The sequence below is a fragment of the Podarcis vaucheri genome (assembly GCF_965113315.1).
Source record: "Podarcis vaucheri genome assembly, chromosome: 8".
Classification (NCBI taxonomy): domain Eukaryota; kingdom Metazoa; phylum Chordata; class Lepidosauria; order Squamata; family Lacertidae; genus Podarcis; species Podarcis vaucheri.
In genome coordinates this window covers 94545329-94557698 of record NC_138766.1, presented here as the reverse complement: position 1 = coordinate 94557698, position 12370 = coordinate 94545329, and the positions used below count along the sequence as shown (strand labels likewise).

At 52.7% G+C, this 12370-nt stretch overlaps 1 protein-coding gene across 1 annotated transcript in view; it reads right to left on the bottom strand.

Moving 5' to 3' along the window:
• Nucleotides 1-12366, bottom strand: part of SLC52A2 (solute carrier family 52 member 2) — a 35599-nt gene extending 23233 nt beyond the window's left edge. The window contains exons 1-5 of the mRNA XM_082236114.1: nt 12273-12366; nt 10421-10482; nt 9965-10106; nt 3771-3917; nt 1226-1364 (exon numbers count right to left, since the gene is read on the bottom strand). Of these exons, the coding sequence (XP_082092240.1) occupies nt 1226-1355 (130 nt within the window). The 5' untranslated portion in view covers nt 1356-1364; nt 3771-3917; nt 9965-10106; nt 10421-10482; nt 12273-12366. The remainder of the gene's footprint in view (nt 1-1225; nt 1365-3770; nt 3918-9964; nt 10107-10420; nt 10483-12272) is intronic.
• Nucleotides 12367-12370: the final 4 nt, after the last annotated feature.

Genomic DNA, 12370 nt, shown 5'->3' with positions numbered 1-12370 from the left:
CGGTGGGGGCAGAGCAGAGCCGTCCTGGCGAGGAGCCACCCGTCGCCCTCTCCTCCGCGAGACTGTCTCATTGTCTTCTAAAGCCAAATCAGTTGGTGGCCCCGACTGCCTCCTGTGGGAGGGAGTTCTACAGGTTAACTATGCACTGAATAAAGAAGTACTTTGCTCTGTCCTCAATCATCCAACTGTCAGCTTCTGTCAGATGCCGGTGGTGGTTGCTCGTGAGTAACCAGGCAGGACTCCGACCTGGCTCTTACAGGTTTTATTGTGCAAACTATTTATAGTTCATGTCCGTCTCAGTCACTTGCAGAATCCGGGAGTGGCCCCTTCCAGATTCTCCCCCAACATAAGAACTTCGGCACCTCAAGTCTCCTCCTCCCCTCCTTGCGTTTCACCCCTCTGCGCAAGCTGGGTGACGGAAGGGGCGTGCGTCCCTCCTGGCCAGCCTGGCCAGGTGAGGCGCTGGGGCTCTCAGCAGCATCCTTGAGCCCTTTCCTCGCTTGGCTGGCCCCTTCCCTCTCTTCCCCACTGGAGGTGTGGCTTTTCTCACCGCTGGAAGAGGAACTGCTCCTCAGGAGTTTCGGAGGCTCTCTGTATCCCAACGGCCCCCCCTGCCTCCCTCCCCAGTTCTGATGGCAGTCCCCGGCAGCTTCCTTGGATGCCCACGAGTTACAGCGTTACATGAGAGAGGGAGGAAACCCTTTCTCTATCCACTTTCTCCATGCGTGCAGAGTTTTATAAGCTTCTACCGTCTTGTCTCTTACGCACACTGTGCCTGCATGTCTTTAAGAGGAGAAACCCGTCCCAAGTCTTATGGCTTGCTGGAGGCAGCCTCGGAGAGGGGCCGGCCCCTCACTCTGGACTTTTCAGAAGCATGGCAAGAGCAGTGAGATGGCATCTGCAAGTGAGGTGCAAAGCGAGAAGCTGGCTCCTCTTCCACAGGGGGAGGGGAGGCACCTAGAACGTCCGCTTCCAGGTCCAGCCAAGGGGGGGGGGCCTGCCATATGCTCCCAGAGCCCAGCAGGGGCTGCGGCCTGTGGAGTTCTCCCCAGCCAGGACTCCCAAGCCCCTCCCAAGGCCAGGAGAGAGAGGGGGCATTGTCCGGGCACACCCCCCAGGCCGCCCTCCTCCTTTGTCCTGCCCCTCAAGAGCTTGGCCAACCCCTCTGGCCCTTCCTGCCTCTCCACAGGAGCCCCTTCCTTCCCTCCCAGCCCCTGCTCCTCACCTTCTGGCAGCAGTTTCACCACGACGGGGAGCTCCACCCACAGGGAGTTCACCGAGACCCAGGAGCCCATCCCAAAGAGGGCCACGAGGACGTGGGAGACGATGGCCCGGCCGCTCAGCGAGGCAGACATCCTCTTTGCCTGGGGAGAGGGAGGACGGACGACTCAGTGGAATCCTCACCTTCGGCTGCAAAGGAACCCAAACTGCCCACATGCACCCCCTGTATGCCACCCCGGCCTCGCTGGTCCCTCCCTGCCTTCTGTTCTCTCCTCACTGGCAAACACTAGAGCAGCCACCCCAAGAGGGATATATTGGAGCAGAACCACCACAGGAGGGCAGGTTCTGGTAACCTCTTGGCCAGACGACTGCAACACGTCCCGGAAGATGACCCGCAAGCGGCAGGCGGTGCAAGATGTGGCAGTCAAGATGCTGACAGGTGCCACATAGGGGGCTCATAGGTCCCTGATCTTTAAGGATCTGCAGTGGCTGTTTGCTACCAGGGCCATTTTAAGGTGTTGATGCTGGAGTTTAAAGGCCTGTATGGTGGGCTGGGACAGAGTGCCTCTGTTCTAATCTGCTGGCCTTCATGCCTTCAGGTCTGCAGCAGTGACCAACCAATATAGTTTCACAGTTAAGAGCCCAGAGAAGGGCCTCCAGGGTCATGGAACCCCAGGGGTGGCGTTTCCGCCATGTTGTTTGTGGAGTCAGCAAATGACGTACCTTCCCTTCCTGGCATTTGGGGAAGGCTGAGCTGAAGAACTGCTCTCTTCTAATGCAAGACTGATTATTATTATTATTATTATTATTATTATTATTATTATTATTATTATTATTGGCATACAACCCTATACCCGCAGGTCTCAGGGCAGTTCACAAGATTCATTACGTGTGTGTTACACTTTGAGCTTTAGTTTTTTTGTTTTTAAAAAGAAAGTAATTCAGCTGTGTACTGCCCTGCAAGAGCTGAGGTTGAAGGGCAGGTTATAAATGGAATGACTAAATCTGGTGGCCTCAGCCAGGCTGGCTGGGGCTGGGAGGAGCTGTGGTCCAAAACATTTGGAGGGCATCAGCCTGGGGAAGGAAGATTTAGGCAGCGTTTCTCAAACTTGGGTCTCTAGCTGTTGGACTACAACTCCCATCATGCCTCACTAGCAGGACCAGCGGTTGGCCATGATGGGAGTTGTAGTCCAACAACAGCTGGAGACCCAAGTTTGAGAAGCACTGATTTAGAGTGCAAGCTCCTTGGGGCAGAGCCTGCCTCCCTCCAAGCACACAGCTTTACACTGGAGTAAAGCACCATGGGGCAGGGATGGCACTGTGTGAATCCCTCCTGCCTGCTTGCACATGGGATACTCAGAGGCCTGCAGAATGCCTGGCGGGGCACACTATGCCTTGCTTCAGGAAGCACGTGCGAGCCTGCTCCGTGGGGACAACTGACTTTTGGAACCAAGAGGAATGGAAAGTCCAGAGCAACGCAGCTTTTACCTTGAGTGAAGACAGTCAGTCCGGAAATCTGAAGCAGGGCTGTATCTTGCAGCATAAGCAATGCCAGGAGACTTTATGGGACAACGCCAGCCATCCCTAGAGGGAGGGGAGGAAATGAACCTCTATTTAATCAGAGGCCCAACGCGCAGATGATGAGAGGAAGCCTTTTTAAGCAGAGCCAGACCCTTGGCTTATCTAGTCTGAGAACATCCAGTTTGGCAGTGGCCCCACCAGGGCTGAGAGACTTCGGCAGCGCCTCCTCTCCTCTCCAACCCATTTTTAAACTGGGGGCTGAATGTGGTGCTTGCTGCATGCAGGAAGGATTCCCAAGTTTCTGCACCCAAAATAAATCAAGCAAAGAAATGCAATTTAGACAAGAATTCTCGCTTGCCTGCGGCTGCACTCTGAATCCAACATTAAGAGGTGGCGGCAGTTGTTTGAAAGAGCAGAAGGCCACAACCAGAGTGATACTCTAAAAACTCAGGTAGCCAAGATCTCCCTCCTTATCTGAGATTTTCCAGCAAGCAAAACACAAAATCAATACTAAACGAAGTAATCAGTATAAGACAATATAACACATTCTTTACAGAAACCAAGCAAAACCACTGGAAACAAAAACCAGCTTCCAGTTAGTACTTCTGTCTTTCCAAATATGTTGCTGCATGTACATCTCTTAAAAAGTAAAAAGGTAAAGGTACCCCTGCCCGTACGGGCCAGTCTTGCCAGACTCTAGGGTTGTGTGCTCATCTCACTCTATAGGCCGGGAGCCAGCGCTGTCCGCAGACACTTCCGGGTCACGTGGCCAGCGTGACAAGCTGCATCTGGCGACCCTGCACCAGCGCAGCACATGGAACGCCGTTTACCTTCCCGCTGGTAAGCGGTCCCTATTTATCTACTTGCACCCAGGGGTGCTTTCGAATTGCTAGGTTGGCAGGAGCTGGGACCAAATGACGGGAGCGCACCCCGCCGCGGAGATTTGAACCGCCGACCATGCGATCGGCAAGTCCTAGGCGCTGAGGTTTTACCCACAGCGCCACCCGTGTCTGTCGTACATCTCTTACCTTATTATTATTATCAAACAAAAGATGATGTGCTGGGAATCAGCTTCTGTGTAGAAAGAATCACAGACCAGCAGTTAGCGGCTCTCTCTTTCGTGTCCTTCCGTGGTCAGTGTGGGGGAAGATGGAGATGGCCACCTGGGCATGAGGCTGCAAGGACAGAGTAAGGAGGGGTGCGAGTCAGAGGACTGCTCTGAACTGCTGAGTCAGCTCTTGAAGGAGAAAAGCCGCACAGTGGCTGCCTGGGAAAAGAGAAGCCGAGCCCTTTGTGCCCACGAGAAAGGGCTCCTGTCCTTTGCTGCCTGGCTGGTCACCCACCGCAATGAGCTGCTCCAAGGCCTCCAGTGAGTCGAAGGAGGCAGGCGGAACATAGGAGGCTGCAGTCTGTCTGGCTCAGTTCTCTCGCCTACGCTGACTGGAAGCCATGGCTCTCCAGGATTTCAGGCTCGGCTCTCTTGGTCCTCCCTAGAGATACCACTGGGATTTGAAACTGGGACCTTCTGCATGCAAGGCAGAGATGCTCTGGCGCTGAGCTATGGCCCTTTCCCATCTGGAAGGTGCCCTCATTTGTTGTTTGGTGCACCATCATGGTTTCTGGTTTTGATGTGTCCTCTTCCTCCAGTGAATTGCAATCCTGTGCGCCTCTCCCACTCTCTGCCTTTCAGACACACACTCACACAAGTTTCCCCCTTGAGTAATACAGTGGTGCCTCGCAAGACGAAATTAATTCGTTCCGCAAGTTTTATCTTCTTGCGAGTTTTTCGTCTTGCGATGCACGGTTTCCCATAGGAATGCATTGAAAATCAATTAATGCGTTCCTATGGAAACCGCCTTCAGACCAGGTCTGGGGACAGTCTGTCCCCGGACCTCTTCTGAAGGCTGGGGGGGGGGACAAGGGCTTTTCTTCCCACCCCCAGCATTTTAAAAAACCCCGGGACAGCGGAGGACTTCTCCGCTGTCCGGGGTGATCTTAAAATGCTGGCGGGCGGCATTTTAAAGTCGCCCCGGGACAGCGGAGGACTTCTCCGCTGTCCGGGGCAATGTAAAAGCCCCTGGGAAGGCAGGCAGGGGGGACAAAGACTTTTGCCCCCTCCCGCCTTCAGAAGAGTTCCTGGACCTCTTCTGAAGGCGGGCGGGGGGCGAAAGTCTTTGCCCCCCCCGCCTGCCTTCAAAAGCTCTCCCGGGAAGGCAGGCAGGGGGGGAGCAAAGACTTTCGCCCCCCGCCCGTCCTGGACCTCTTCTGAAGGTGGGCGGGGGGCGAAAGTCTTTGCCCCCCCGCCTGCCTTCAAAAGCTCTCCCGGGAAGGCAGGCAGGGGGGAGCAAAGACTTTCGCCCCCCGCCCGCCTTCAGAAGAGGTCCTGGACCTCTTCTGAAGGCGGGCGGGGGGCGAAAGTCTTTGCTCCCCCCGCCTGCCTTCAAAAGCCGTCCGGGATAGCGGGAAGCTCTTCCCTGCTATCCCGGACTGCTTTTAAAATGCTGGCGGTGAGGAGCAAAGCCTTTCGGCCCCCGCCGGCCTTCCTGGACCTCTTCTGAAGGCTGGAGGGGGGGAAAGGCTTTGCTCCCCACCACCAACATTTAAAAGAGGTCCCCGGAGATTTCCCTATGGGCTTTCGTCTTGTGAAGCAAGCCCATAGGGAAATTCGTCTTGCAAAGCGCCTCCAAAACAGAAAACCCTTTCGTCTTGCGGGTTTTCCGTCTTGCGAGGCATTCGTCTTGCGGGGTACCACTGTATTTAAAAAATAAGAACTGAGGACGCGGGTGGCGCTGTGGGTTAAACCACAGAGCCTAGGACTTGCCAATCAGAAGGTTGGTGGTTCGAATCCACACAACGGAGTGAGCTCCCGTTGTTCAGTCCCAGCTCCTGCCAACCTAGCAGTTCGAAAGCACATCAAAGTGCAAGTAGATAAATAGGTACCGCTCCAGCGGGAAGGTAAACGGTGTTTCCATGCGCTCCTCTGGTTTGCCAGAAGCAGCTTAGTCATGCTGGCCACATGACCCGGAAGCTGTACGCCGGCTCCCTCGCCAGTAAAGCGAGATGAGCGCCGCAACCCCAGAGTCAATCACGACTGGACCTAATGGCCAGGGGTCCCTTAAGAACTGAGAAGGTGGCTTCATTTTTACTATAAAGTTGTAGTGATCAAACACCCTGCATTTAATAACAGGAGTGAAAAATTCATAGCTGAGAAGTTCAAAGAGCCTCTGCTGATTTTAAGCTAAGGCTCTGCACGGAAATGCAGCACAAAACAGGGTTCTTTCCTGCCCACTGACACCCTGATTTGCCACCCCAACAAAACCTTACCTTTGAGGAGGGTGTGTAATCAGCAATGAAGAGACAAGAGAGGCGTTTCTTGACTTTCCTTATCGAGAAGTGATGCTCCTAAGCATCATTTTCTGACAAGGAGCATGAAATTGTAAGTTCTCTGCCAAGGAGCATGACACTGCAGATTTCTCTGCAAGTCTATTCCATGCAACTGACTTGCAGCTAATGATCTCTTATGTATTTTGCATTTACTTACATAAGTGGAAATCATTAAGGGTGCCTTACTTGGAAATATAACAGGCAGAGCAGTGGTTGCAGTGAACTTTACTTCTGAAATATGGCACTTAATGGTGTAACAAACTAAAGGGTAGCTGCAATTCCCCTTAATTACATGTGTCAGGGGTTCAGGAGCAGAGGCGAGGGCAAGGGAGGAAACAGAGAGCAAGGGGGAGGAGTCCGAAGGAAAGATGAGTGATGACGACGACCCGAGATCTCCGAGTCTTTCCAGTGAATCGGAAGATTCACAGAAAGGAGCGCCAGTGGCCAGAGCAAGGGGGGAGCTTAGGGGGGCACCCCAGGAAGAAGGGACCAGAGGGGACTCAGAGAGCAGCAGTTGGAAATCGGGGCCAGCTTCCCCACCAGAATGCAGTAGGGAGGAAGGGTCCCAGGTATCGGGATGAGGCGACTCGCCACAGGCGGGAGGGCTTGAGTCAGGATTGGCCACACCTCCGTCGGGGAGGGAGGAAACGGTCAAGAGGAAGGTGAGAAGTTGGGCGCGCGCGCCAAGTTCAAATGCGCAGGAAGGCGGTACAGTAAGCAGCCCGGAAAGGGAGCCAGGTCCTAAAGCCCGCCGCAAAGAGGGAGAAGGGTCCGGGGGGTCGGCGTCGGAAGAGTCCAGGAAGAAAGAGACCACGGGGGGGCAGAGGGACCCAGAGTAAGAAGGAAAGGCGGAAGAGGTGGAGTAAGGCTAGAGTATTAAGTTGGTGTACAAGAGGCGGGGACTCAGACGGAGCTTCGCCGGTCTAGCTTCTAAGACGTAGGGCTGCACGCTGCAGCTTGGAAATGGAAACTGTAACTCAATAAAGACTTTTATAAAGTGAACGCTGGCTAGCGTGATCCTCTGTGAGCTAGGATCTGGAAGCAGCTCTGACAACATGCATAGGCATCACTACAGGATATGCTAACATGCAATGACAGGATGCACAATTAAGTTCAAACCCTCTAGGTTAGCCTTGTAAATAAGCTCACAAACCTTATTAGCCGGATGTTTTTATTTACTAGACTGCTTGTGGCTGGCAGAGGAGGAACACAGATAATAAAAATTATTGTTTCTACCCCGCTAGGTTTCCTCAGGCATTCTGGGCGGTTTTCAACAGAACAATAAAAACAGAACAAAACTTCAAGCATTAAAAACTTCCCTAAAGAGAGCGCTGCATTTTGGTGCTGGGTTTTCCTCCAACAACAACCTGCCTGTTTTGTAGGCAGAGGAAGGGCAGGGAGTTCCTTTCCTCCTCCATTTACTTGTCTGCATCCAGTTCCTGGCTTCCGGGCTTCTGCTTAAAGACAAGGCGGCTGTAGGGTTTGCCTAACCTCTGAGCGCAGGGGTTGGGAACCTGATCTGGTTGATAGGCGAGGGTCAGATTCAATGACTGTGATTAAGAATTCAAGCACGGTGATTATCACGGGGCTTGCAAAGAGCCCTGCTTGATGCTTTGAAAAGCCTCTGACCCTGTGGGCTTGAAGGCACCACTATCAGCTGATGGGCTTCCAGCCTGCTTTGTGTAGTGACTGTCTGTGCAATCTCGGGGAACTTGATGAAAGTTGTGGGAAGGGTGGAAACAGTCTCGGGGGACAAACTGGGACCCACATGAGACCATACTTGGCCTGGTGGCTGGAGGTTCCCCACCCCTGTTGGATGACATACTTCTGAATGAGTAAAAGACAGACAGACTAAACGGCTGGAAAGAAAGCAAGTGTGGACCTGAGTTTATATCACTTTGCCATGCACTCAGTATTCGATTTGACCTTAAAGGCCTGTGGCCTCCTGAATTCTGTCCTTAATGTCAGGAGGTTCCAGTTCTGTCTGCCAGAAAAGGCTATAGGATCCTGCAACTGGAGTTTCTCCTGCGCCAACAGCCCCTTCCCCCAGCGTCCTGTGCGTACATGGAGAGGGAGGAACAGGACTAGGCATCCCCACTGTCTATAGCTTCAGACTTCTGCATGCAAAGTGGGAAGGTCTGAAGAGGGAAGTTCTTGCATCAGAAATCCACTAGGGTTTCTGATGACATGGGAGGATAGCAAGCTGAACCTGCAGAGATCCTCGCTTCAGATCTCCCTTCTGTACGTGCAAAGGTTGGAGGTGGAGTTGGCTAAGATGGGGTTAGGACTTGTGCATGTGGCCTCGCTCCTCCCACCACACGTTCTGAGAACATGTCAAGGAGGCAAATGCTCCTACTCTCTGAATAAACTATGTTCCCTTCAGCCAAGGAGACGGATTGCTAAAGAGAGACCGTTCCAGCTGTTGCAAAAGCAATGGTCTCAAAGGAACCAAAATGTTCCCCTCAGTTTCCCCCCAACTTGAATAAGAAAAACCCCCTCCGAACTTTACAAAAATGCATGCTGGGACGTTAATGCCACCACTCCCATGTTGGCACAGCCCAGTGTAATTCCCCTCCATTTTCCATGATTGTTTACCGTTCCAGAACCACCACTTGTTCCCTGCCTAATCACCGCAGTGCTCTCCAAGTAATGTGTACCAGGCAGTGTTAGAAACGGAGACAGGAAAGCCAGGAGCTAAGGGCACCTTAAACCAAGGTTAAGGACACCACAACGGAATGTCTAGGCGTGCATTTTTATATCAAGAATACACAGCTGAAAATCAATGAACTGCAGCTGAAATATTGTGTTCATTTTTCACATGGTCTGGTCATTCCTCTGCCCACCCCCCTAATATTCCTAAGAGGGTCTCTTCTCCAGTCTTCAGAGAGGAGCCGGAAGTAGGGAGGCAGAAAAAGGTCCTCCTTTCCTTCCACTCTGCAGTTTTACTCTGAAATCTCAGGTGCAGGACTGCACCCAGAGCTCAGAAACTGCTTGTGCTAATTAAATTCCCTGTCGCAAAATGCGCCTAGAACAATGGGAGTTTCAGACCCTGGTACGAGGCACCTGGATTTGCAGATGAAAGCAGAGGACCATGGCCTGCAAAGAAGCACCTTGTGCAGGGATAGCTGATGCTCCAGCACAGTTTCCCGTCACCAAAACAAGTTTGCCTTAGAAGGGAAAATGGCAGGCAGGCTGCCTCGTCTGCCATGGAGCAAGTTGCATCCTGCCTGAAAGGAACAGAAATTGGGAGTATGTCCAATTCCATAATGGCACCACAAACATCTGCTCTCCCTGCCAAAATCCAGCCCCAACAGGCAAGAAGCTGCCCCCACCCCCATGGCACTTTTTAAATTTATTTCTGCACATTCTAGGGATGGGCCTCATATGCAGAAATAGTTGCACAACACTCTCTTGCGTTCCTGCCAGAAACATTCCCAACTGCCAACATCGAGGGAGGCAGAAACAGAAGAAACAAAATAAAAAAATTACTTCCAGTAGCACCTTAGAGGCCAACTAAGTTTGTTATTGGTATGAGCTTTCGTGTGCATGCACACTTCTTCAGATACACTGAAACAGAAGGGTGAGAGGGTGGGGAGGGGTATCACTCAGAAGGGTGGTGGGAATGGATGGTTGGCTGATAGGTGTGGTAAACCTGCTGACAACTTCTGTTTCAGTGTATCTGAAGAAGTGTGCATGCACACGAAAGCTCATACCAACAACAAACTTAGTTGGTCTCTAAGGTGCTACTGGAAGGATTTTTTTTATTTTGTTTAGACTACGGCAGCCCAACACGGCTACCTACCTGTAACTAGAAAGAGAAGAGGTACAGAAACCTTACCTTCCACCAGTCTCAGGCGCAAACCCCTCTGGGAGACTGCAGAGGGAGAAGCATCACTTCTGAGGTCGTCAACCAAGGAAGAGGACGGAAAGTTCAAGCGATGTCACAGCAACACCGGCTGACTTCTCCCGGGTCAAGGAACCTGGAAGCACAGAGCCTATCAGCAGCAGAATTGAAAGCACGCATGTGCTGCTGGAATGAAAGTGGTGACCAGAGTTGAATTCCTGCTCAGCTTGATGGCCTTGGACAGGTCCCTGTCTCCTTCTGCACAAACGGTGGTCTTCCTGGTGTTGTTGGACTCCAACTCCCATCTGCTTCAGTTAGAACTGTCCATGGTCAGAGCAAGTAGGAGTTGGAGTGTATCAATACCAGGAGGGCCACGTATGTTCCTTATACTTGCCTTAAGAATATGGCTAAGATGCAAATGTAAGACGCAAGACCAAAAGGGTAACTCACTCTTCCAATGAATGTCCTCCTTCCCCTGCACTCTCCTCCAGCCAAATCTTCATTGTGGGGTACTACAAAACAGAGGAGTTCTCATCAATCTCTCCAGAGTCTCTTAATGCCCCCTGCAATTCTTACTTGCTACCTTCACCAAGCCATTAAGCTAATTTCTCCAATATCCTCAGCACCTAAATCAGGACATCCCTGCTCCCATCAGTCTTTCTCTAAACCAGGCAGTTGCAAGCTCCCCAGTAGCACAACAGCAGCAGCAGACTTTGCTCCTCACCCCTTAAGTTACTCATTGCCCTTTACAACTCCAAGTGAGAACTTTATCAAGAGCTTCCAAAGAGGAAACGCAGTAAGTCTGCTGCAGCAAAAACAAAGAATATTTCTACACTTTGAAGTCTAAGAGGCACAACACAAGGGATGAAAGAAAAGGGCCTTCCGTGATTTAGCACCTGGGCAAAGAACAGGAAGCAGATGGTAAGAGTAAGCAGACAGGTCCCACAATGGAGGGAAGTGAGAAGCTGAGTCTCTAGCCTAGAGGTTCTGTGCTTTTGAACTTGTATGTAACTTATCTGGAGCCAGGAGTGAGCAGCAGAGTGACCTAGTCTGCAGATAACAACAAATTATTCAGGATGGCAAAAGGCCAAGTGGCCTTCAGAGAGCTCCAAAAGCCCCTCTCTAAAGTGGGTGAGTGGGCATTAAAAGGGCAAACACCCCCCAACCTCTTCGTGTACACAGTCCTGGGGTCTGAACAGGCAGTGACTGGCCAGGAAAGAGTTGGGTAACTCAATGAAAATGTCAAATTAATATGCAATAGCTCAGGGTGAGGGAGAAGGAAAATTCTATGCTAGGTGTTATCAGGAAAGGTACCGAAAACATGACGGCCAGAATCTTGGCTTTACACAAATCTACGGTGCGACCAGGGGCAAAAAACACCTTTCCTACTAGGAAAGATTAAAGCGCTTGGCATGTGTGCCTCATGTTAGTTTAGAAAGGGGAAAAAAGATGAAGGAAAGCCATGATTGCTTGCAAAATTATGCACAGCGTAAAGAAGGCGGACAGAGATAGGTTTTTCTCCCTCTCTCATAATTTTAGAATTCAGGCCAGCAAAATTGATTTCAGAGCAGACAAAATCCAGAATTAAGTTACGGAACTTGGTGCCCTGAGAAGAGGCCATGGCTACAGGCTTCGGCAGCTTTGAAAGGGGATTAGACAAATTCACGGGGGGGGGGGGAGTGACAGAACTATTACTGGCCATAAGCCGTTCTGCCTAAACAGAACCTCCATGTTCAGAGGAACTATACCACTGAATATCGTTGACTGTGCTGTCAGGTGGGGAAAACAAACAGCCACCATTATTATTATTAATGACATTTCTACCCTGCCTGTGGCCTTCCCAGGAGCCTCTGGCTGGTCCCCGAGGGACAAAGGGCGCTGCCCCAGGCAGACTTTGCCTCCCTCCTGAAGGAGCTTTCCAGGGCGCCTGTCCCGGCCTGACCCCGCTGGCTCCCTCCCGCTCCGGAGGGCAGGACCCGAACCCGGTGCTTCAGGGGGCCTCGACCCCGGGAAGCCCTTTCTGGGGGCCGGAGGGCTCTCCCGACTGGGAGGCTGTCACGGGGACCCAGCTGGATGACCTCGAGGGATCCCGGCCTGCCGGAAAGCGAAGCCTCTCCTCGCCCCCCCCCCGCGTTCCCCTGCTGCTGCTCGGAGGAGAGACCCCGGAGTCTCCCGGCGGAGGCCCAAGGTCGGCCTCGGGGGGCGCCGGGGGGGGGAGACCCCGAGGAGCGGCTGAAGGGGGAGGGGGGGAGCAGGCCGAGCTTGCCCGGGAACCCCCCCCCCGCGCTCCCGGGCGACTCACGTGCTGCCGGCGGCGTTGGCGGCGACCGGGAGGCAGCCTGGCCACGAGGAGGACGGCCTGCAGGAGGCCCCGCCCCCCGCCGGAAGCCCCGCCCCCCG